General features: G+C 48.4%; 1 protein-coding gene across 2 annotated transcripts in view; it reads right to left on the reverse strand.

The window, feature by feature from the left end:
* Window positions 1-21,849, reverse strand: part of PAPPA2 (pappalysin 2) — an 86,672-nt gene that overhangs the window by 32,273 nt on the left and 32,550 nt on the right. The window contains exons 4-13 of one of the 2 annotated variants that reach the window (XM_088060420.1): window positions 18,702-18,995; window positions 17,745-17,937; window positions 16,084-16,205; window positions 14,780-15,272; window positions 14,143-14,271; window positions 13,064-13,155; window positions 12,595-12,788; window positions 11,321-11,455; window positions 7,748-7,883; window positions 7,321-7,543 (exon numbers count right to left, since the gene is read on the reverse strand). In XM_088060420.1, coding sequence (XP_087916546.1) covers window positions 7,321-7,543; window positions 7,748-7,883; window positions 11,321-11,455; window positions 12,595-12,788; window positions 13,064-13,155; window positions 14,143-14,271; window positions 14,780-15,272; window positions 16,084-16,205; window positions 17,745-17,937; window positions 18,702-18,995 — 2,011 coding nt within the window. Of the gene's footprint in view, window positions 1-7,320; window positions 7,544-7,747; window positions 7,884-11,320; window positions 11,456-12,594; window positions 12,789-13,063; window positions 13,156-14,142; window positions 14,272-14,779; window positions 15,273-16,083; window positions 16,209-17,744; window positions 17,938-18,701; window positions 18,996-21,849 lie in introns of both variants that reach the window. The other variant, XM_088060419.1, reaches the window with a different exon arrangement.

Consider the following 21,849-nt stretch of genomic DNA (forward strand, 5'->3'; position numbering starts at 1 on the left):
GGGGACCACAAAGGAGAACAAGAAGAAAGGGGCTGTTTTTTCAATGCAGACCTGTTTATGAAGTGAGAAATGGTTTCAGGGCAGCTGCTGCAAATTCTTTCACTAGCTTATATTTCCATTTGCTTCCTTTTTAAAGAATTTGTTTTATGAGTGCAGCATTTGTCAGGTCATTAGCTTCTGAGGGCATCTGTTACCAATTGTAGCCCTCTCCCCTCCCCTCCCGCAGTCACCTTCTCTGGGCAGTTCCTTTGCTCCCTGCCTGTGCCCCTGGCTCATATTGGCTCCAGTCCTGAGTTCCATCGCCCAGTGATGGAGCCACCGTCCTAAACTTCCTTGTGTGTTTTCCTCTGGACACACACGTCCTCTTTCCAGCCTTGCTTCTCCATTCCATCCCCTTCCTCACCCCAACATGGAGATGGCACCTTTCCACTAGACCAGGTTGCTCCAAGCCCCCTCCAAACTGGTGTGGAACACTTCAAGGAATGGAGCAACCTGTGCCAAGGCCTCCCCACTCTCACAGCTGACGGTCAGGGTGTTGAGTTTTGGAGCACGCACCCATCGCAGCACCGGCTCAGGGGTGTGCCGTGGCACCCTCTGGATGCATCCAGGCCAAGTGCTTGGTTGGAGCAGCTCTGCTGGAGCTAATGGAGGGACAGCATGTTGTCTGGGGCAGCCTTGGCAGCTGGGACAATGCTGTTATTAAATAACAATTAAATGAAGAGCTAATCCTTTTGAGCGCTACCGGGAGCATTTTGGTTTTCCACCAGCTCAGAAACCTAAGCAGCAATATGGTAGAAAGTAGATCAAGATATCAGCAAGTTTCCTATGTATTATAAATACAAAATGTTATATAGGGTAGTTATGCATAAGAGATTGATAATTACAGGTCATACCAACAAAATACTTTTATGGACATCACATACATATACTCATGCACATGTTCTCTATGTGCATGCAGGTATATTTTAGAAATAATAGAAAAGTTTGAGTTAGAATAATTACCTTTCTCTTCATCCCCAAAGATGACTAATTTAGCACTGTTTTCTCTGTGACTAACAACACCCCATATCCAACAAATACCCACTCAATTTTATTTTGGAAGTTATCTGAGACCGATCAGCTCAAGTTCTGAGCAGCTGTGCTCATCCTACACCTTGTTTGGTGCTGCTATTCCAGACCTCAAGAGGAGCTCACATCACTGAAAGCTGTCTGATTTTCTCAAATATATCAATAGTCTTCAAAAATATATATATCAACCCTACCAGCAAATGTTACCTTGATTGCTTCCTTTACCAGCACCATCACTGCTATCACCACTGTACTTGGAGCCAGGACACTTTTGAGCCTGATGGTGAACAAGTGCAGGTCAGAAGAGTAAAAAAGCCCTGTGACCTGGCCCCATCATGATCCACATGCTATGCCAGGGCTTGGGTAAAGTGATGGAATAAATCACAGCTCCCAGACCCTGGAACACCCTAACAAAGGCTGGACAAGGAAATTGTGCAGTTAGCCCAGTTCTGATCTCAGCATGAAGGAGCTCTTTCTGCTTTTGATGATAAATGAAATTCCTGTATCACAGCTGCAAACTCCTGACTTCTGCCCGTTTCTGATTCAGGCCATATAAGATGTGGGACAAGCCAAAATTTTTTTACTTTTTTTCTGCCCAAGACATCAAAAAAAATTCCACTTCTATCCCAGCATCTTTTGAAGCTCAAACTAATGATTTGTCAACAACATTTTTACAAAATACCAAGGTTTTTCTCCCTAACTTATTTCATGTCAGCACAAGCCTGCACGATGCTCTGGGCTCACCAAGTCCCATAACTTACACATCAAAGGAAGTTTCAGGTCTGGAAATCTGTGAAATTTCACCTAGTGATGGCTCTAACTGCTCCAGAATGGTAAGAACTTTGTTCTGAAATGGGAAAAATTCTATAAACTAGAGAAAATCTTTTTCTTTGGGATCCTTCATCCTTCTGGAATAAAAGCAGGCAGCCACTACCAGCAATAGAGCATGTTAAGCCAGCGGTGGCAAAGCTAGTATGGTAACACTGTTGTGACAAATCCCAAATTCTGAAAAGCTGAAATTTCATGTTTTACAGCACTTACTTAATGCAATGCAGAAAATACTGATGGATTTACCCACATCAAACTAAGCCAAGTCAAATGCAGTGCAGCTGCCTAAAGCATAATAAATCATCTATACATTGCTGTAGTGTCTACTCAAGCTTTCAGCCCCAAGATTGCTGCTGAAACATCCCTTATCATCAAGCTCCAGCTCTTAACAGCGGAAACTTATAAGTTCTTCTCATGGTGTGAATTTTTGAGAGAGGGGGTTATAGGGGATGTTGACAGAAAAGCAAAGGCTTTGGCCAAATCTCCTGAAGTTAAAAGTCATCACTGCACATACTCTGGTGGAGTCTGGATTGTAACACTCAACATCAGTGAGATAAAAGGTGTTTACTCCAATGCGGTCTAGCGAAAGAGAATAGCTAGGAAATGAGAAAAGGTGTTTTGGAAATACTTGGGAATGTCTCCCTTCAGGCATGTTTCCCGTGAAGGTGAAAGGTCTCACTTTTCCAGTAAATCTGATGGCAACCATCCTTGTGGGAGCAGGCTGCGTGTACAGACCCAACGGTGGTGATGCTTCTTGATCACAATCTGCACTGAGGTTGCCATCTCAAGAAAAGGTGTTTGCTTCTGTACGTGACTCCAAAAGAAACTTGGCAAAAAATAACATCCCTGTGAGTCATCTGCTGTCATCTGCCTCAGAGACAGAGAAAAGGCACCAGTAAGACACTGAATGACCTGTTGGTCCCTCCATAGCCACAGTGGCAAAGGGGAAAAAAGAAGCAAGAGTAGATCATGTATTTCCAGACAGTTCCTTGCCATGGTTTTGTGTTGTTGTTTGCTACACTAAAATAGCTGCATAGAGGCACAGAAAATGAGGTTGAATAGGATGTCAGGTTTGGTCTAGTCACCTTCCCAACCTAAGCCAGGACAGACTGTACCCAAATAACATTTTTATCCATATCCAATCTCCACAGGAACATATTCTACCTCATTTTCTCACCTTGTCCAGAGGAATTAATTTCTGAGCCACATCCATCACCATGAAAGACATAAAAATAGCAGAGGGATTTCAAAAGGGAGCTGCAAGCAGAAGCCATAGCTGGGCTGCAAGACTTATGCTGTAAGATTTAAAGAGGAAAAAATATTTATCATGACAGAGAGGAGATAGTGAGAGGATTTGATGGCTCTGTACAGACACAGAAAAGTTGTCTGCTGGCAGGAGGCATTCAGACCTCTCTGCAAAGGATGGAGCAAAAGCAACAACTTTCATCTTGAAATCAGAGGCACCTTCTCAGCAGAGAGGGTAACTGGATATGAGAATAGCTCAGCAGGAGAGATGGTGGACTCATCACCTCCTGCAGCTTGTGACAGGAGATAAGAGAGCCTTCTGAAGGATGCATTTAATCCAGTCCCTGTGAAAAATCCCTGTGCCTGTGTATGGCATCAGGAAGGGCAGTGCAGAATGGGGGAGACCGGCTGTAGCAGAAAACTGAGGGCTCTGCTGCCAAACCTGGGGTCCCCCAGGGCCTGCTTCCTTCTTCACTGGACATGGGGCCTCACACAAGTGATCTGTGCTCCAACTCACATTCCCTTGATGTATCAGGGGTCAGCTCTGCTTGGAACAAGTGCATCAGACTGGGTGGCCCTTTCCATGAGGTAACACCAAGCACCCTGTTTGAAAGCTGTTCAGTTACTGTGTTTGACTCAAGACCAAACTGGTGAAAAACTTGTTCTGGGAGATATTTTTAGCCCTAGGTGAGATTGGCTAGTGTCAGGGAAAGGCAGAAGACATCTTGAGCACCCCCAAAAAAGCCCATATATAGAGCACTGATGTCAAGAAGCTTATTAGACTGCAGAGAGCAAATGGGATGGGGCAGTCCATGAAATGGTGTCTAGCCTCCAGGGGTTACCTGTGACACCTTCCAGCTGGACATTAATTTCAAATTTAATTTAAGTTAAAATTAGTAACACATTCTACAACACAGTCTTGGCTATCAGCCAGTCAGAGACCCACAAGAGAAGTGCCAGAAGTCAACAGGCTTTGATGCTGGAGGAGAAGCACCTCTAGGGGGTCTCAAAGGCAGAGGTGAGACCATTCCCCTGGAAAGGTGGTCATTAAGACCCCAGAAACATGGAATCATTTAGGCTGCAGAAGCCCTGTAAAATTAAGTCCAACCATTAACCCAGCAGTGCCAAGGCCACCACTAACCCTTGTCCCCAAGTTTACATGTGTTTTAAATCCCTCCAGAGATGAGGACTCCATTCACGGGGCACCCTAAGCCAGAGACAAAGAGTCAGGATTTTACAGTCCCTTCCAACCCAAACTATTCCTCATTTCTGTGAAATAAGACACCAGCGTGTCTACCCAGGGTGCCCATAAATCTTCATGCCATCACACATGCAGCTCATAAATTGACTCTGCATAAATTTGGTGCCTGGAAGAAAGAAAACAAACCAAACAAAACCTGTTTGGGAAACAGCCCTCTTTGCTGAATAAAGTTTATCAGTTGAAGAGATGTAAACAACTCCATCTAATTTTCTCTCCCTCACATCCATTTTCCATACTAGAGGAATACAAACCAGACTCCCCTTGATGCCTTACACCCACTTTTGGGGAAGAAGAGGAGGGCTTTCACACAGGAAATACAAACACAGAGCAGGTAGCCTGTTGTAGCACCTTTCCTGTGAACCCACCTAGGCATTTCCCAGCATACGTGAACATAAAATAAAACACACTAAAAATAAAAGCAAGCTAAAAATAAACATAACAGAGGAAATGAAAAATGTTCCCCTGGTTCAGTGTATAACCTGTACCAAGTTAAACAGGAGGGACTGTGGCTCAGTTTATAAATGCAAAAAGGATGAAAGCCGTGAGACTTTGAGTCTCCTGCATGGAAATGTGTTAAAAGTCTGCTTTCTGTTTGACCTCATTAGGCTGTGACTGGGAGCAGAATGCACAGACAGCCCCTGATCTGCTGGCAGAGACAGCAGAGAGGGGTTTCCTGGTGGTGGCAGTGAGGACACTGTGCTGCTTTGGCCTGCAAGCTCTCTGCCAACCTTCAGCACCTTGAGTGGGTCCAAAAGCAAATGGTGACACTTCCTTCAAAACCAGAACATACTTTTCCAGAGTCAAACACTCATTCCATCCTGACCTGGAGAAATCTGCATTTCATCAGCATAAACACGATCTCTATGTTTTTCCTAGCCTGCAAAGCACTGTGAGATCCTTCAAGATGAAGGATGCTACAAAAATACCAACCTGTCATATATTTATTATTTTGGCAATCAGCATTTCTAGGCTGAAGGCAAGAAACCTCATTTCTTTGTTGCTTTTGTTACTGTCCTTTCTCAGGTTATTTTAGGAAAGCCTTCACACGCACGTACTGTGTATATGAGGCTGGGTGCGTGCAAATGGTCACTTCAGCTCTCTACAGGGAGAACATGGATGTTCTGTGATCTTTTACAGTCAAAGGTCTCTCAGCCTCCAAAGATTTTCTATTCCTCGATTTTTATAGGGGATTTCCCCCCCTGCCCACTGCCAGAGTCCACCTACCTTATATGAAATGAATTGTTAACCTTTACAGATACTGCAACACATTACTTTTGGAGATAGATTAGATTTTTAAAATATAACAAAGGGGGAATACTTGAATGTTTCCTGACTTAACAGAAGCAGATCCTTTATTATTAGTGTGGCTACTCCAGGCTGTAAGCCTAGCCCCCTGCCCAGAATATTCAAGGCTTTAATTCTGAAGATCAATACTCTAAAAGAATTTTCTATTCTGAAAATTCTGGGAATCTGATTTACTTTGAGTATTTGCTAAGGGCGTATGCATATCCTGCAATTCAGCATATTGCTGCTAAGTCAAGGCCAGGGGGAGCCCATGGGAGGGCAACAAGAGACACAAGGGTCCTGCTGTGCCCCTGGAAAAGGGACACAGCTTGGTGTGCTTTGGCAATATGGAACTGGCTTGTTCTTCAGCTATAATGAGACTTTTATGAGGAAAACATCTATTTTCCTCTCTATTTGCCCCTATATGGGCATCTCCTCATCCCCAGTCAATGCTCAGCTGTGTCCAGTGAGTCTTTTCCTCTTTGCAGTCACTTCTCAGGGGAAGGGGGAAGCTCTCAAGCAACAAGAATGCAAGATTATTTTAAGGGATGAGAAAACGTAATTGAAAAACCACATCAGTTGGCCAGGGTCTTAGAAGCATGTGGGTACATTGCTGTAACAGCCACCATGAGGAAACATGCTGCATTTCAGGTGAACACTGATCTTTTAACATAAGGTTGAGAATAATATTTATACACTGACTCACTAAGATTTATGTTTCTGTATAAATCACACATGCACTTAAAAAAAAAAAAAAAAAGTAAAAAGCAACTTCAGGATATTCATGGCTTACAGAACTCTCCATAAATCAATTGTACCACAATCCCACAGGCTTTAAGACAAACACATGCACACACTCATTTGTTATCAGGGATGTTCACCCATCCAGGCCATCAACAGAAGGAGCAGGACAAAAACAGTGATGAGATGACCCTAGACAAAGCCCCTCTGTGCTTAAGAACCCCAGAGCTCCAGCAAAGCTCAACTCAAAAATCAGTATTCCCAGTGGTGTGGTTTGAGTAACTGGCCTAACTGGAGCCCTGGATCAGCACATGTGTGTAACTTCAGGGGGCCTGGGATCCAAAAGTAAAGCCAGACTTGGCAGGTTTAAAGTGCTGAGGCTGCTGTTGGCATTATCACCACACTCAACAGGGCAGCGTGAGACCCGGTGAGGGGCCTGGATAGACCAGGAGTGAGGACAAAGCAGGTGAGGAGAGCTTCATTCCCACCTTCCTCAGCACAGGGAAGACCGGAATGGATGGAGATGGAGATTGTAAAGCAAGTGCTAAAGAAGCCAATGCTTCAGCTTTAACAAAAACTCCAAGTGATAACTTCTCAGCCATTTTCAAACTTCTCATGACTTTCCCACCAGGAATCAGTCCTTGAGCGCAATTTTGGACAGATGCAGAGGCCATGCACAAAATCTGGTTCCTGCCTTTGTATTCCCTCCAGCAAGATAACCTAATCAAGATTCATTACAGTAGATCTTCCAACAATACCTCAATAGCCATCTGAGGATGGTCACCAAGCAGTCAATGAGAAGATAAAAACACCAGAATTCAAACACCAATTCCCAGAGGACACCAGTAACTCTGGGTGGCCACTGGGATGTGCCCTGGGGAGACCATCCATACCTGTAGCACTGATGGCCACAGCCCTCCTCGTGCTGCAGGAGGCAGGTGGTGATGGGGTCAGAGGAGCCAGGCTGAGCCAAGGTCCTCAAGGCCACGGCTGCAATGCCCACAAGTGCAGAGGAGAAGTTGAAAAGCACTGAAGCAACCTGGGGGGATGGGTCCTCCTGGCTATGGGTCACGTTGATGATGAGGGGGTTGTGCTGACACGACAGCTCGTACATGCCTGTGAGACAAGGCAAAGAAAGAAGTGACTAGTCCAGCTCCAGGGATTTGCTTTTGGTTTACATCTGCTCCCCACACCTGCCAACAGACCAGCTTGGAAGGCAGAAGATCCTGCAAGGCGGGGCAGGGGACAGCAGTGGGAGATCCCAGCTGTGGTGGTGGCTCTGGGTGTCCCCGTTGGTGTCACAGCCCATAGGTTGCTCACCCAAAGAGCGGTTCTGTCCGTCTGTGTCAGTCAGCTGGACGCCAACCACCGGCTTGTGCTGCTGGCTTGGGGCAGTGCCAGAGGAGGCCAGGAAGAGCAGGAGGGAGGTGGGCACTGCAGGTCTCTCAAAGCAAACCTAGGAAAGAGGGCAGGAGACACTCTGAGGGCAGGCACACCAAATACAACTTCTCAGAGCCCCTATAGGCAAGAGAGAGAAAGAGGGAGCAGTAGAACAGCAGGAACTGGCATAACGAACCAGAGACCTTGCAGGGCTGCAAATGGGTGCAAAGGTGGGGAGACAGGGAGGGGGAAGGAAGGGAGGCAAAACAGTCCTTTCCCTCTGAATTTCCCTTCTGCCTTCCACTAGCCTTCTCCTCACATATTCAGTCCCACCTTGACATAAATTTGCGGCACCTTCACAGCATCTGCATTTGCTACTCTTGAAATTGAGCAAGACCTGGATAGCCTCTTTCCTGCTCCCCCTTCACCAGGCTCGGACTCCCACCCCACACAGAGCTGGCCAGGCAAGTGAGGCACCCAGAGACAACAGCTATCAGCCTTGCCACCAAAATATTTCCAAAAAAAAAAAAGCCCTCAAAAAAAGACAAAAACCAAAACAAGCCCAAAGAATGTCGCCAGTACCCGTTGTGACAGCAAACTGTCCACCAGGCTACATGTGGAAAGATTCATGGGAAGAAGCCTTGCCTGCTAGGAGAGCCAGCAGCTTGCTACTTGTCTACAACCCTGAAGGCAGCTGGAAGTAGGTGGGAAACTCATGGCATCAATCATGGCAGTGCAGATGTTCTTTGGAAGTAAGAAGACAGAAATGTTTTTCTCCCCACCCTGGTACCCCCCCTTCCCCCAGTGCCGAGATGTGTTTTGATCCAGATCCACCCGATACAGTGTTTTTGTGGAATGCTGGCATGGTGGAAGCTCAGAAATTCGAGGCAAAGGTGTATTTGGAAAGAAGACAAGTACTGGCTGGCCAGGCACAGCCCAAGGAGCAGACTGTGGGAACGGAGGGGACAACCATGCAATTTGTGATGGCAGCCTAGCCTCAGGGTGCTTTATGCCATGTCAGGCATTGTTCACACATGGGAAAACCTTGGGCTTCAGCCCAGGGGTCCCACCCTGCAGGGAGGTGTTCATCAGCAAAAGCCCCATGAGCAAGGCCCCACTGCTGTCTCCTTGCTCCCTTAGCCAGGGCTTGCTCGCTTACAGGGCTGCCTGGCTGCAAGGAGTGGACCAGAGGGCTCAAATTTTTTTTATTTGGTATATCCTGTCTCCCTTGGTGAAATAAGTGGGGGAGAAGGAAAAGAAACAGGAAAGCAAGGAGAGAGGAAAAGAGAGAGAGAGAAGAGCCAGCAGGACTCACAAACAAGGAGCCCACCAGGACAGAGCTACAGCTGCGAAGTGCCAAGGACCTGGATGATTTTAACCCAACCTCCAAGTGTGCTTCCTCAGGAGAGGAGAGGGAGTTGGAGTAGTGGGGTGAGGCTTTCCCTGGACTACACATCTTGAGGTGGAGAGTTCAGTCTTTCCCTTCCTACAGTGCATCTCCATAAGGGTGAAAGGCACTGGCCTCAAGTTAGGCCAATAGCAGCTGCCTTGATTAACATCCCAATCCTTTTCAATACATATTATGTGCTTGGCCACAGCAGGCTATCTTCTTAATTTTTCTCTCTCCCTCTCCCCCCTTCTTTAATTTCCTGCATTACACATCCTGACTTGCTTACAAGTGATTTTAATGTCTTTCCTCATCAGGTGTATTAAAAACTGAGAACAAAGCATGGTCGGAGATCTGCAAATTGTAACGATTCTCATGTGCAGACAGACCCAAGGGGCACAGAGACACATACCTCTTGCTCAAAGCCTAATTACAGCATGACAGTGAACATGGTAAAACACTGGCACTGGTTTTCCAGGACAGTTGTGGATCCTTGGAAACATTTAAGGTCTGCTGGAGCTCCGAGCAATCTGGTCTAGTGGAAGATGTCTCTGCTCATGGCAGTGGGATTTGAACTAGAGGGCATTTAAGCTCCTGTCCAACCCTGACCATTCCATGATCCTTTGACCCAGCCATTCCCCTTGTCCACTGATGCCACCTCTTCAGAAATGCTGTAGGAAGTGATTCCTACCATCTGATGAGTTCTGTGATGCAGCTCTAACCCAGGAGATGCAGATGCAACAGCTTTAAAATGGCCCTGGGAGCTGGTGGACACCCAACGCCCCGTGCACATGGGTACACATGTGCATCAACAGCACCATTCCTGTCTGGGCAGACAGCTGTGCTAGGCAAATTGTCAACAAAAAGCCATCTTTCCTAAGCCAATATGTTACCAATCAGGCCAACTCTTTAAAAAAAAAAAAGAAAGGCATATTTATTACTAGTCCATAAATAATTTTATGGGCGGAAAATAATAGCACTCCTAGAGAGAGCACAGAGAACCAGTAATGAAAGTCTTTAGTATAAACATCCATAGAGGAAGAGAACTGACCACAAGCTCCAATAAAACTGTAACATGTTTCAACCCCTGCTGAGAAGTGGAAAGCAAGCTTTCATCTAGGTAAGGCCAAGGGGGAGGATTACTGCTTTCTCCTTAGCAAAGGAAGAAAGGAGGCAGGTTTAGTCATGGCCAGAGACTGAAGCCACTAAGTGGGTTGTGAGCACACAGACCAGGAAGAGAGGGGAAATTAGAAGAAGGTTAAAGGAAGTTGTTTTGGAGAGACAGAGGACCTCAGAGCAGTACCCATGCTTACTGACTGAGGTTTGATGATTCACCAAGTTGTCTGAGCATCTGGGGAAAGAGGCCTGCTTTAGAGAACCTCAAACAAAACAGGGCAAGCTGCCCCTCAGAGTGCAGAGGGAGCCAGAGCCCGGCTTTCCAGCAACACCAGGCAGCAGCCACAAAACCTCTAAACTGTGCCTGTGGTCAGAAACCCAATGCTGTAAAAATCCCAGTGGCCTATCCCTCAGCCCTCCTCTGTCCCCCTCCTTTACCTGCTGGGACAGAGGGGTTTGACCCTGCCAGGGGCAGCCCCCAAGCCCCTGTTGGGCTGCAGGACCAGCGTCCTGGGGCACAAAAGTGCCACCCCTGGTTTGGAGTCATCAGAAGGACCTGTGTGCCACAGCTGGCACCCCTCAGGATGGCAGAGGATATCCTGCTGCCCTCTGCTGCTCTCCCCAGCTACGGCGAACAAAGGCAACTAGGACTTTAACACAGCCTGTGCCTACCCTTTTTGGGTGTTAAAGCACAGCTTGACTGAACGGGAGAGTCAGGAGCAAATTGTTTCTCAGCCTCGAGGCATTTCTGTGGTATTTTGGTTTCATGCACCGTCCTTCTCCTGGCAATCTGCCCCAGGATGCTGTTCACAGTGGGAGTGGGGCAACCAGGTAAAGATACAGACACAGGTATTTTGGGATTTACAAAGAGTACTGTGGCATATGGAGTACTACATGAGTAGTTTTAAAGGTTGCTGTAGCTCCTACAGGAAAGAAAAGGATGGGTTTTGTGACCAGAGCTGGGTAAAGACAAACAAATCCTTTGTGCCTGACCATACACCCTCACTTACCTTGAGCCAAACACCCTCATCTCCTGAGAGCATCTTCTCATTTGGTTCCTGGGCATTCTCTTGGCTGGGAGTACAGGGAAACCAAGCAGCCTCCAAAAGGTCCTTTGGCACCTCATGAAGGTGGGATTTACATACCTGAAAGGAGAGATTTATTTCAACCCAGAAGGTTACAAGGAAAGGAGAGAAAAACAGCACCTACAAAATCTTCAAGGAAGATTCAACAAGTCTTGAGAAGGACCCCAAGGTGGCTCCTAGCATGAAGACAGTTAGGATGTGGCTTCCTAAGAGACATCTCAGTGCCCATCCATGTGCACAGAAGACCTTTGCCATTTTGGGGTGCTGTAAATGTGTCGTTTAAGCATCTCATGGTGTCTCTGGGGCTGAGTAACAAACAATGAGCCAAGCTGTGAGCTGGTAGGTGGGACCAGAGCATCTTGATTTTGGCTGGGCTCATGAGATACAAAGGTGTGATTCATTTGCCTGAATAACACTCTTCTGTTCCATTCAATGCCCTGTGGCATCCCAGACATCCCCACAGGCCTGGCAGATAAAACCTGGGAGATACAGGTGTCATTGTAAAGGAACAGACACCTGAGCCCAAGGTACCTCATTAGACATGTATGTGTGGGCAGTTTAGTCATGCTGCAGGTCTCAAGAAGATCGTTCCTCATATCAAGTCAGTAGAAACACATGTGGAAAGGGCTAAATATGATCTCTTTACATATTTCTTGCCTTTCTTCAGCTTGCTAGGAAAGAACATACACACCACGTTAACACCAATCAGGAAAAATCCCCTCCAGGCTCTGCTCCAAAGCCCGTATGAAAGATGGGAATTCTCCCATTGATTTTTCCTTGGCTTCAGATCAGAGGGCTTGGGAGCAGTACAGATGCTGATGTCTGTGTGATTTCATCCTTTCAGGCCCTGACTTTATAAGGTATTAGACTTACAGGATTTTTTTTAAGCCAACAGTGGGACAAGTCACATGCTCCAAGGTGAGCATTTGGCTGCTGGGATGTCACTGTTCAGTGAAATGCATGGCTGGGGGAGGTGCTCCCTGCCAGGATGAAACACCTCTCCATGAACTGCAGTTCCTGAACTCAAGGGCTGATGCAAGAGGAGTGTGAGAAATGCCCAGGCCTTCCACTCAGTCCCTGGTTGGGAAGGTAGTAATCAATGAATGCTTCCAGAGCTGATTTTGTTTGTGCCTACCCCAGCACACATTTTGCCAGAAAAGTTTAGTTTGGTTTTTTTTTTTTTCCATAACTTCACTCACCTTCACAACAGGCTCTCCAGTGACTAAGGAAGCAGGGCAGGACTTTGCATCCTGTAGGGAGGCATAGGCTTTCACTGCCCACAGATCCACATATCCCTCAGGAGTGTGTGGACCACAGTCCAGCATGCTGCTTTTTTTCTCGAAGGGCTCACACACACCATCCCCATCATGAACGTAGCACAGGCTTGGCTCCCCTGCAGGGAGAACAGGCATGAGCTGCTTACAAACCAGGCTCCAGGCACACACACCTCCTCCCATTATAAGGGGTTTGCTGTCTCATATAGCCTGGGGTTTTCCCACCACAAGGGCCTCACAAGACCCATGGAGCACTCCAGCTGCAAATCCCAATTCTGCTGCAATGAGGTGCACAGCCCCTGCTCTAAGGAGCAGTGTGAATAATGTACAGTTTTGACTCATGCTTCAAAAGGAGTCAATCCATTTGTACCTGTCTCAATCCAGTTGGACTCACCGACACAGCTGAAGCCTTTTTCCTTTTTACACTTCCTGGAACAACCATCTCCATCCAGCAAGTCACCATCATCACATTCCTCCTCCAGGCTCCTAAGAGGGAAACAGCCAAATGTATTATTTACCCTCTTTGACTCAACACCCCTGTGTGCTCCTGCCCAGTTATAAGTGAGGACCCCTTATCTTGGTTCTATTTCCACAGAAGCAGTTCAAAAGGAAGAACCACACATGGAATTCAATAGAGAAAACACCTTGCCAGGGGATAAAAAGAGGTTAAAATCACAGCATTTGGGAGCAGACATGATTGTACTGTGACTTTGCTGTAAGACCCGAGGCAAGAACTATGGGAGAATAGAAGAAGCAGAGAACTAAGCATCAGGAAGACCTGTTTCTGGAGAAAGCAAGTGTTGGAGAAGGAAGGAGGTTGTGAAAAGGGGCTGGGGTTTCAGTGAGAGCTGGAGAAGGAGGCAGGAGAAGGGAGAGACAGAAGGTTCCACTCCCTTTTGCCATCCTGCTGAGAAAACTGGTTTCCAATGAAAGTGATCCTGAGTATCCTGGAAGTCTGAAAAAGCTCAGATAAGGAAATCTGAAATAATTATCTCCCAGGCAGAGCAGGTGAAGCATTGGGCTCTCTCAATGTAGAGGTGGTGCATCCCTCATTATCTGGGGTCTCTGAGCAGAGACTGGACAGCTCTCCAAAGACACTACGCTGTGTGGGACTGTGCTTCTTGCAGAACTTACTCCTGCAAAAAGTTATACTGCCCACTTCCAAAGGAAGATCCTTTGGGTTGGACTCTGCAGCAGTTTGCTGAGATGGGCCAGAATCCAAGCACTGAAGTCAAGAAGAGAGGATGTTCAGGTTGGGCCCCTCATGCAGACCATGCCTCTCAGAAGCTCCATCTCCTATGCATATGGCATTTAACAAAACACAAGCTCTACAGCTCAGTCTGCTGGAGGGATTTTTGCAGCATCTTCAGCCATGTACCCATGCATGGAGGACCCACCTGCTGCTTCTCTTTGGGGCAGGATGACCTGACAGCTTAAAGAACTTCAGCTGAGAGCCTGAGATTTTCAACTTACGTGGTCACCTTCCCATCCCCACAGTAGGGTGCTCCATGAACGTGGACGAGCGGCGGGGAGGCTTCTCCTGAGGTTGTCCCAGAGACTACCTGCACCTGGTAGCGGTACACCTGCCCAGGTGTGACTTCCCTGCAGGAACAGAGAGAACTGGAGGGAACAGCAACATCTGCAACACTGAGATTTGCTCACCACGACTATAGACATCACTATATATCCATGCAGTATCACAATCTGATGTGTCTTCATACTCTGCCAGAGGCAGAGCCTGTGGGAAGAGAGTCTCTTTTACGTCACACTGATTGTTTCCCAAGGGTCTGAGCTGGGGAGAAGTGGTATTAGCTTGAGTAATCATTTTACTCCTTGTATTGATGGAGGAAATGTAATTTTATGGGTTATATTGATGGGGAAAATGTTTCTGGGTTTAATAAGCTGCTTCCAGTTAACCTAGGCTCTAGGGTTGTTCTAGCATGGTGGGTCTGCCACACACTTGATCATTGACACTGGAGTGGGAGGACAGGAGGATAAACAAAAACAGAAGCAAAACCATCCAGGGATTCAAAGAGAGAAGACACAAGGAGGTAATAAAACCAGACCCAGCCACAGCTTCAGCCCAAGACGGAGCAGCTCTGTGACTCACGTGTCGATGAACTGGCGGTGTGCCTGCAGGGGGGTGGCTGGAGACCCGTCTGCAAATGGGGGGTCACGGAGCACCCGGTACTGGATCAGCCTGCAGGCCGAGCACAGGGAGCTGTGGGGCATGGAGGTCAGCAGGGCTGTGTCTATCTCCATCCTCTCGTCAAAGGTATAGATTTTAACTCCAGACATCTTTTTAGGGATATTGAGCTTCACAGTAAAGGGGACATCACAGAAGGTGTCCAGGGGGCCCAGGTGGATGGACTCCCCCTGCTCTGTCAGGATTTCAATGTCAGACAGCGCCTTGGGAGAGCCAGTGGAGAGGTACGTGGTCCAGAGGGTGAGAGAATCGGGGTAGACAGGGCGCAGGAAGCGCAGCTCCAGGATGCAGCCATCCGGCTGGGGGCACGGCACGGTCATGTTCATGTCGTACAAGTGGAGCTCCGGACTCCAGGCCTGCAGACTGGGCTCACAGGGCTGATCCACATCTGGAGGACCTGGGATAAGGAGGAAGCTGGTGAAAACCAGGGTATCGGGCTACAACTGCGCACCTGTGTGGGTTTACACCCACTACAGGCATGTTCTAGACCTGGTGGCACCTGCCCTAACATTCTGGAAAGTAATAATCCTTGCTGGTCTCCCAGCTCCTGGGTACTTGCACATATGCACAAGGCTCAGCAGACCTGATGTCTCACAGCCCCTCAGATGGGAACAATGGTATCCACACTGCAGCTGGACACAATGTGAAGATCTAGGGACAGCCTAGACACAGCTGAGGAATGTGACACTTGCTCTGTAGCCTCACAGGTGCAGAAACTCTGCCAAGGGCACCCGAACGCTCCAAGCAGAGCAGAGACTAAAGCTTTGCACAAGCACTTGCTGGGACAGGTCACAGTCAGGAAGGGCCCAGGTCCAAAGCAGGGAAGAAGGTCTGGAAGGCTGTTTTCCAGAAAAGCCTCCAGGACAGTGCCCAGGCTAACCTCAGAGCCCCAACTTGCCTCCCCTGATGGTGGATCAGCAGTCAGCAAGAGAAATGGAGTGTTGGCCTTTCAGACCCTGAAAGGATCACTGGAATTTTATCATTCTGTAGCAGAAGTTATCTTCATTATCCACTGGAAGTATTTCTTAGGGCCCAGCACCAATTCAAAGCCTTCACCCATTTAAGTCTAAAAGTTTCTGCAACCCACAAACTCCCTTTTTATATGAGCAAACAAGCACTTGTGATAACTACAGACACACAGAACCACATCTCTGGCTCTGCATGGTTCAGCAGCAGCACATGCACCTCACACAGCTCCCAGAATTTACCTTCTGCTTCTTCTGGGGTCCAGTAGCCAGAGGAATCACAGACCCGAGGGGAAGAGGCCTCGTGCACGTACTGACGGAAGGTGCCATCCTCAGCACAGCTGTCACAGAGCGTGTCCTGCTCCCTGCTGACAGAGCACAGACCTTGGCATGCCTAAATGGGACCATTTAACTTCCCATCCACATTTGTCCAGGTGGGACCAGACAGGAAGTTGGAAAAGCAGAGCTAAGGTCTCAGAAACTCCCATGGTATATCATCCTGCTTGGAATAAGCTTCTCCAAAGACAGGGAAATACAAGTGCCCATGGGACAGGCTGGATTTAATCTCTCCTCTTCTCCATGCTCTCTGGGTTGTCTTAGATGAATAACCTGTCCCATCCCCACCAGTCAGAGCTAACAGACCCCACATGTCCCAGACCAATGCCTCTAGACTAGAGTGGGTGCAATTAAGGCACTCTCTGCTAAACCCAGAGTCAGGTTTTGGCTTTCAGCATTATTGTAATACAAACCAGCTACAATAATGTCAATTCCTGTGCTCTCCAGGAAAGATAAAGGCACTTTTCTGTGATAAATGCCAGCCTCAGCCACTTTCCTTGGCCAGTTCTTCTCAGGGGATGCAGGACTGACAATGGATCAGCTTCTGAGACAGCTATGAGTGACAACCTGGGATGGTTTCAAAGTGCCTCCCTTCTAGAACAATGTTTTCCTGCTCCCAAATCACATAAATTCCCCAACAAAGCAGTTTATTTGGATGACTCAAGGCTACCTAGCACTCAGAGACTCTCCTGTCTATGAGGTGACATGCATGTGCTCTTGTTACTCCTGAGCAAAAGGCTCATTGTAGAGAGCACCCATTCTTTGAAAAGTCAGCAAACACTGACCCAAGAGTGCCCCAGCAGCCATCACACAGCATTTTCCTTTTAATTATAAAAGACAGCTTTATGAAGAAGCTTCAAAACAAGTTTGAAAGTTCTTTAAGTGTGTTCTTATGATCCCATAAGCAAAAAAAAAAAAACAACAAAAAAAAACCCTAAAAATAAAGTCTGACTACCTAAAACCTGGTGGAAATTGAAATATTTTAGTAAGAAGGGCTGCTGAATAGAGACACTGGTGGTGTATCCAGGTCTTGGTGGCTCCCTTACTGGGGAGAAAACAGACAGCCACCCAACAGTCATGGCTGTGCACTGCTCAAAAGCCAAACAACTCTGGTTCCTTGGCATCATTTCTCTGGCTTGAAAAGTTTCCTGACTTACCCCCAGTTAGCTGCTCTGTGAGTCCATGACAGTGCTGGGAACGAAACCCAGCTCTTGTGGTTCGAGCTCCCTGCCTTAACCACAAGGCTGCATTTCCTCCTGGTAAATAGCTACTTTATACAATAAGTGCTAAATGAAGCTCGTTTTTCATTCCCTGATTGCACTCTGGGGTTTAAGAGCTGGCTTTGCCTCCTGATGCTCTTTGGCTTCTCCTCCCGGCACCCCGAGAGCGGGAAGCTTGCAGGAGAGCCCATCTGCTGGGGGGCCATGGCAGCAGCCCTCGTGTCAGAGGGCTCTGCTGGAGATGACCAGGGTGGGAAGGGGACTGGAGGTCCACGCCACAGAGACCCCTTGTCCCTTCTAGCAGGCTCCTGTGCAAGCGCAGGACCACGGCAAGCACAGCTCCCTCACCTCTCGTGGATGACACCGCTGATGGGAGGCAGCCAGTAGATGCTGAGGGAGTCCTGTGCCTGCCCCGTGACCATGGGAGGGATGGGGATGGGCGCCGGCTTCTTGCTGTGGCCCCAGCGCTGGTACACCAGGTCCAGGTAACAATGCATCCGGGCCACCTGGTTGGGGGTGAAGCTGTTGGTGCAGTCATCATCTGGAGGAGAAGACAGCCCGGCCTGAGGCTTAGGCACGGCAACACGCACCCTTCCTCCCGGCCAAGCTTCTTTGGGGACTTGTAGGGAGGGCTGGGAGGCCCCGGCGTGCGGTGGCTCTGCTGCCGGGGCTCTCCGGTGTCGTGTGTCCCCAAAGCCACAAGATGGCACTGCCTCAGCAGCTCCATGTCCCTGCACCTGCCCAGCACCGACACCTGGGCAGCGCCACCGCCCGCCGTGAGGCTCCAGCCCGGCGGGGAACTGAACTGCTCCTCCGGCCTCGGTCCTGCTGGCACGGCAGGACAAACAGCGGCCCCTGCGGCATGCCTTTGGGAGACGAGCCCAAAGGGTTCAGGAGGGAAATAATTAGCAACAACAACGATGATGATAGCAGTAGTAGTGGTAGTAACAACAACAACAACAGCAACAACAACAACAACAACAACAACAATAATTATAATAATAATAATAGTAGTAGTAGTAGCAGCAGCTTCAGGACCGGAGAACAAAGGCACACGCAGACAAGAGCAGCCTTGGTGAATGTGCAGGGACTCACTGGCAGGAAGAGAGGGATGGATACAAATAGCCTGGGGAAGAAAGTGGTTAAGCAGCTACTGCATGCACTGCCTGACACATCCCAATGCACAGGAGGGACCCTGTTGGTTAGGGAATGAGGTAAGGCACTACTGAAGGAGGTAGAAGGGAAGGAAAATCAAGTTTTAAGGAAGGTGACCCCTTGTGACTCCCAACAACGATTATTCATTACCTGTGTAACTCATGTAGTTGTTGAAGGGTGTCCCTGTGAAATGTGTCTGGCCACAGGTGTCATTGGTAGGGTCTGGGTCCCGACAGAGTTTACTCTTTGGGGTGGGGGCAGTGTCAGCACACAGGTCTCCTGTCTCCATGGATGGAGTGGTCTCCCTGCAGGGGTCGTCACAAGATTCCCGCTCACTCACTCCCTTAAAGACGTGGTACAGCCCCAGGACATGTCCCACTTCGTGGATCATGGTGTTGGTGTGGCCGTGCATGCCGTAGTAAGCAGGGTTGAGGACAACTCCACCTGGAATTGAAAGTACAGAGAGCATCATTCCAAGAAAGGGACAGTGGAGATACGTCATTACTCATCTGTAAAGGTAAAACTCCTCTCATTGTGCTTCCAGACCACTTCCAGACCTGCTTCCAGACAGGGCCAGACAGACAGACAAAGATGGACACATTCAGCCTCTTAAAAGTACAGGAAGAGGCTCCTTTGCCTTCTTGGATTCAAAGAGGATGGGTGTTTTTTCTTCCCCTCCTACCACTTTATTCCCACCTGAACATCTTCAATCATTTCTGCTACTGAAATAGCTTCTGCATCTTTTTTTGCAGGGTTGTAATTCAGTGCTTTGGATCACACAGCTCCAATGGAAGTTTGGAGCCAAAGCACCAAATCAAGCCACCCTGAGACTTCACAGATCATCCTTTGAACCAGAGGACAGATGTCCTTTCCCAGCCTAGACAGGTGTCTAAGGCAGGCCAGCTCCCATGGTAGGTGAGGACAATGAGGTGCTGAGCAAAGTCCTGACACACTCGGCTGTGCCAACTAGAAGCCAGCTTCAGCACAAATCCCCATGGAGATTCAAGTGCACTACCTCCAGCCCCTGCTGAGAAATCACCCATGACCTATTGCTTCAACCTCCAGACCAGACTCTGAGGAGTAAACCAAGTCTCATGAGGTACTGCTGAAACCCACTAAGATTCTACCACAAACCTGACCCAAATTCAGTATATTTTAGAGTGGGATTTCCTAAGACACAGCTTCTGAAGATCCCTTCCTCCCCTTCAGAGGGGTCTGCATGTGAGCAAGGTGCAAATGAACCCAGCAGGATCCTCACAAACCATCACAAACCTACTCCTCTTCACTCAAGGGGACACAGAGGGGCAGTTTGTCTCCAAGCCAGTTTGGTGCAGGTTCAGCTGTCAAAGATGCTGGAGCACGGGCACAGACCAAGTCCCCCTGAAACTGCCCCAGAGCTGCTACCTCACACTAAGAGCACAGTACTGAGCTGGACAGAATCCACGACCATCCTGCCCTAAACTGACCTGTGGCTGCAGGGCAAATGGTTTTTCCTTTCCTGTGAGCCCATTTGTGATGGGAAGAACAAGGATCAAGGGTACTGACAAAAGCCAGGTGGAACAGAGCCTTCCCTTTGCTCACTGCCAGCATCTCCAGCTCCTGACCTGGGATGCACATCCTGTACTGATGGCTCTGTACCACATCTGCTAGGAAACTGTCCACAGAAGGTGCTTAAGAACAGAAGAAAATTGCTTCACTGGCCTCCTTTTATTTGCCTCCTTTATTTTGTCCAGATTAAAATTTCTTTGGAATCTTTTCATTTGTCTCCCTGTTTTGAGGTTTTCCACTGACCAGTTACTCCTTTTTTTTTCTTCTCATTTTCACACTCCATCCACTTTTCCATGCTGCCTTACAGTGGAGGAGCAAGGGCTGGGAAGTATCAACAAGACAGGGATGCTAAAAGCAGACCCCAGCATGTGCCCAGGCTGACTCCAGGCAACTCCTTCAAGTCTCAGGAGGCTGTTTTTACACAACTACTTTTAACCCAGACAGCTTGGATGGCAGTGTGGTGAATAGTTGGCTCCAGCACAGCTTGCTCCCTCCTTTGCAGGGCCCTGGAGGATTTACTGTGCCAGCTACCTCACGGCAGAGCCTCTGCTACTGCATCTCTGCTGATGATCACTGCCCTGCCAGCAAAGTTAGAGCTGGCAGGTGGCCACAGTGTGATCCTGTCTCCAGCCACACAGACTGCTTGAAATCTGCTCCTGGATCAGCTCCGTGCACTACTGACTACCTCATGTCCTCGAGTACAGGGCATTCCTTCCAAGAGAGGGTTTTCCTCAGATCACAGTGTCCCTGGCAAGGCACCAGCAGGTCTGTGACTCCTATGGGGGAGCTGTGCTGGGTGAACACCGAGCTGGGGGCTGCAAAGGGACCTTCAGAGACACCCTGAGCAATTCTCCCAAGTCCTTCCAACAAGGGGTGAAGAAATGAGGGTGGCATCTTCTGTGGAACATCCTGTGTGTGTGGCCCATGGAAGGGCTCAGAGGCACCACTGACCTGTCAAGTGGCACCGTTTCTTAGCTCAAAATTCATGTTTATTGCTCTTCCTTCCCACAGTGTGGATTTTCTGCCCAAGGCTTGAGGCAAAGGATGGGTCACAAAGTAGCTGCATTCCCTTTCTTCCTAGTGGTGAGACATGAGAGCAAAGGACTTTGCATCCCATCAGTCAGCTCTTGACCCTTTAGTTGCCTGGAGGCAGGTCACAAGAAGGCACAGAGGTTGAAAAATCCTTTTGGGACCTTCATGTTCTGTCCTGTCAACTCTTAGGTTTCTGGAAGCCATCACCCTCTCAATTACCACCCTAGTAAATGCTATAGATAGCAAAGAGCATCCCATTGATGGGAAACCCAGTGGGCACATAAAAGAAAAGCTGCTTCTCATTTCAATCAAAACAGGGCATGAGAGAAGAGAGAACAGAAAGAAAAGGCATCTCTACAGCCAAACCCAAGCCTGAGCAAGGCAGGAGGGCTGCCTGCCCAAAGGTCTGAGAGGAGGAATGCACACACAGAAAGAAAATAGTGTTCATAAACAAGTAAATGAGATGTGAAAGCCCCGCACGCATCCTGCAGCAGTAACCACAGGGAAAGGGGCTGAGCACCAGGGGCACAGGGCACCCTGGGACCAAGCAGCCCAGCTCTCCTCCTCCCTGCAGAAATCCAGAGCTCCTCCCATGTGGTGGAATAAATGGGATTCCAGTACAGAGAGGCAGAAAACTGTCACAAGAGAGGGATGCCAAGGCCGGGGTACCTTGTCCTCTCCCCTCCTCTCTGCTGGCTTCCCCTATTCCATTTCCCCC

This window comes from Pseudopodoces humilis, chromosome 10 (assembly GCF_049639895.1).
Source record: "Pseudopodoces humilis isolate 2021_Gansu_Grassland_sample_001 chromosome 10, ASM4963989v1, whole genome shotgun sequence".
Taxonomy (NCBI): Eukaryota; Metazoa; Chordata; class Aves; order Passeriformes; family Paridae; genus Pseudopodoces; species Pseudopodoces humilis.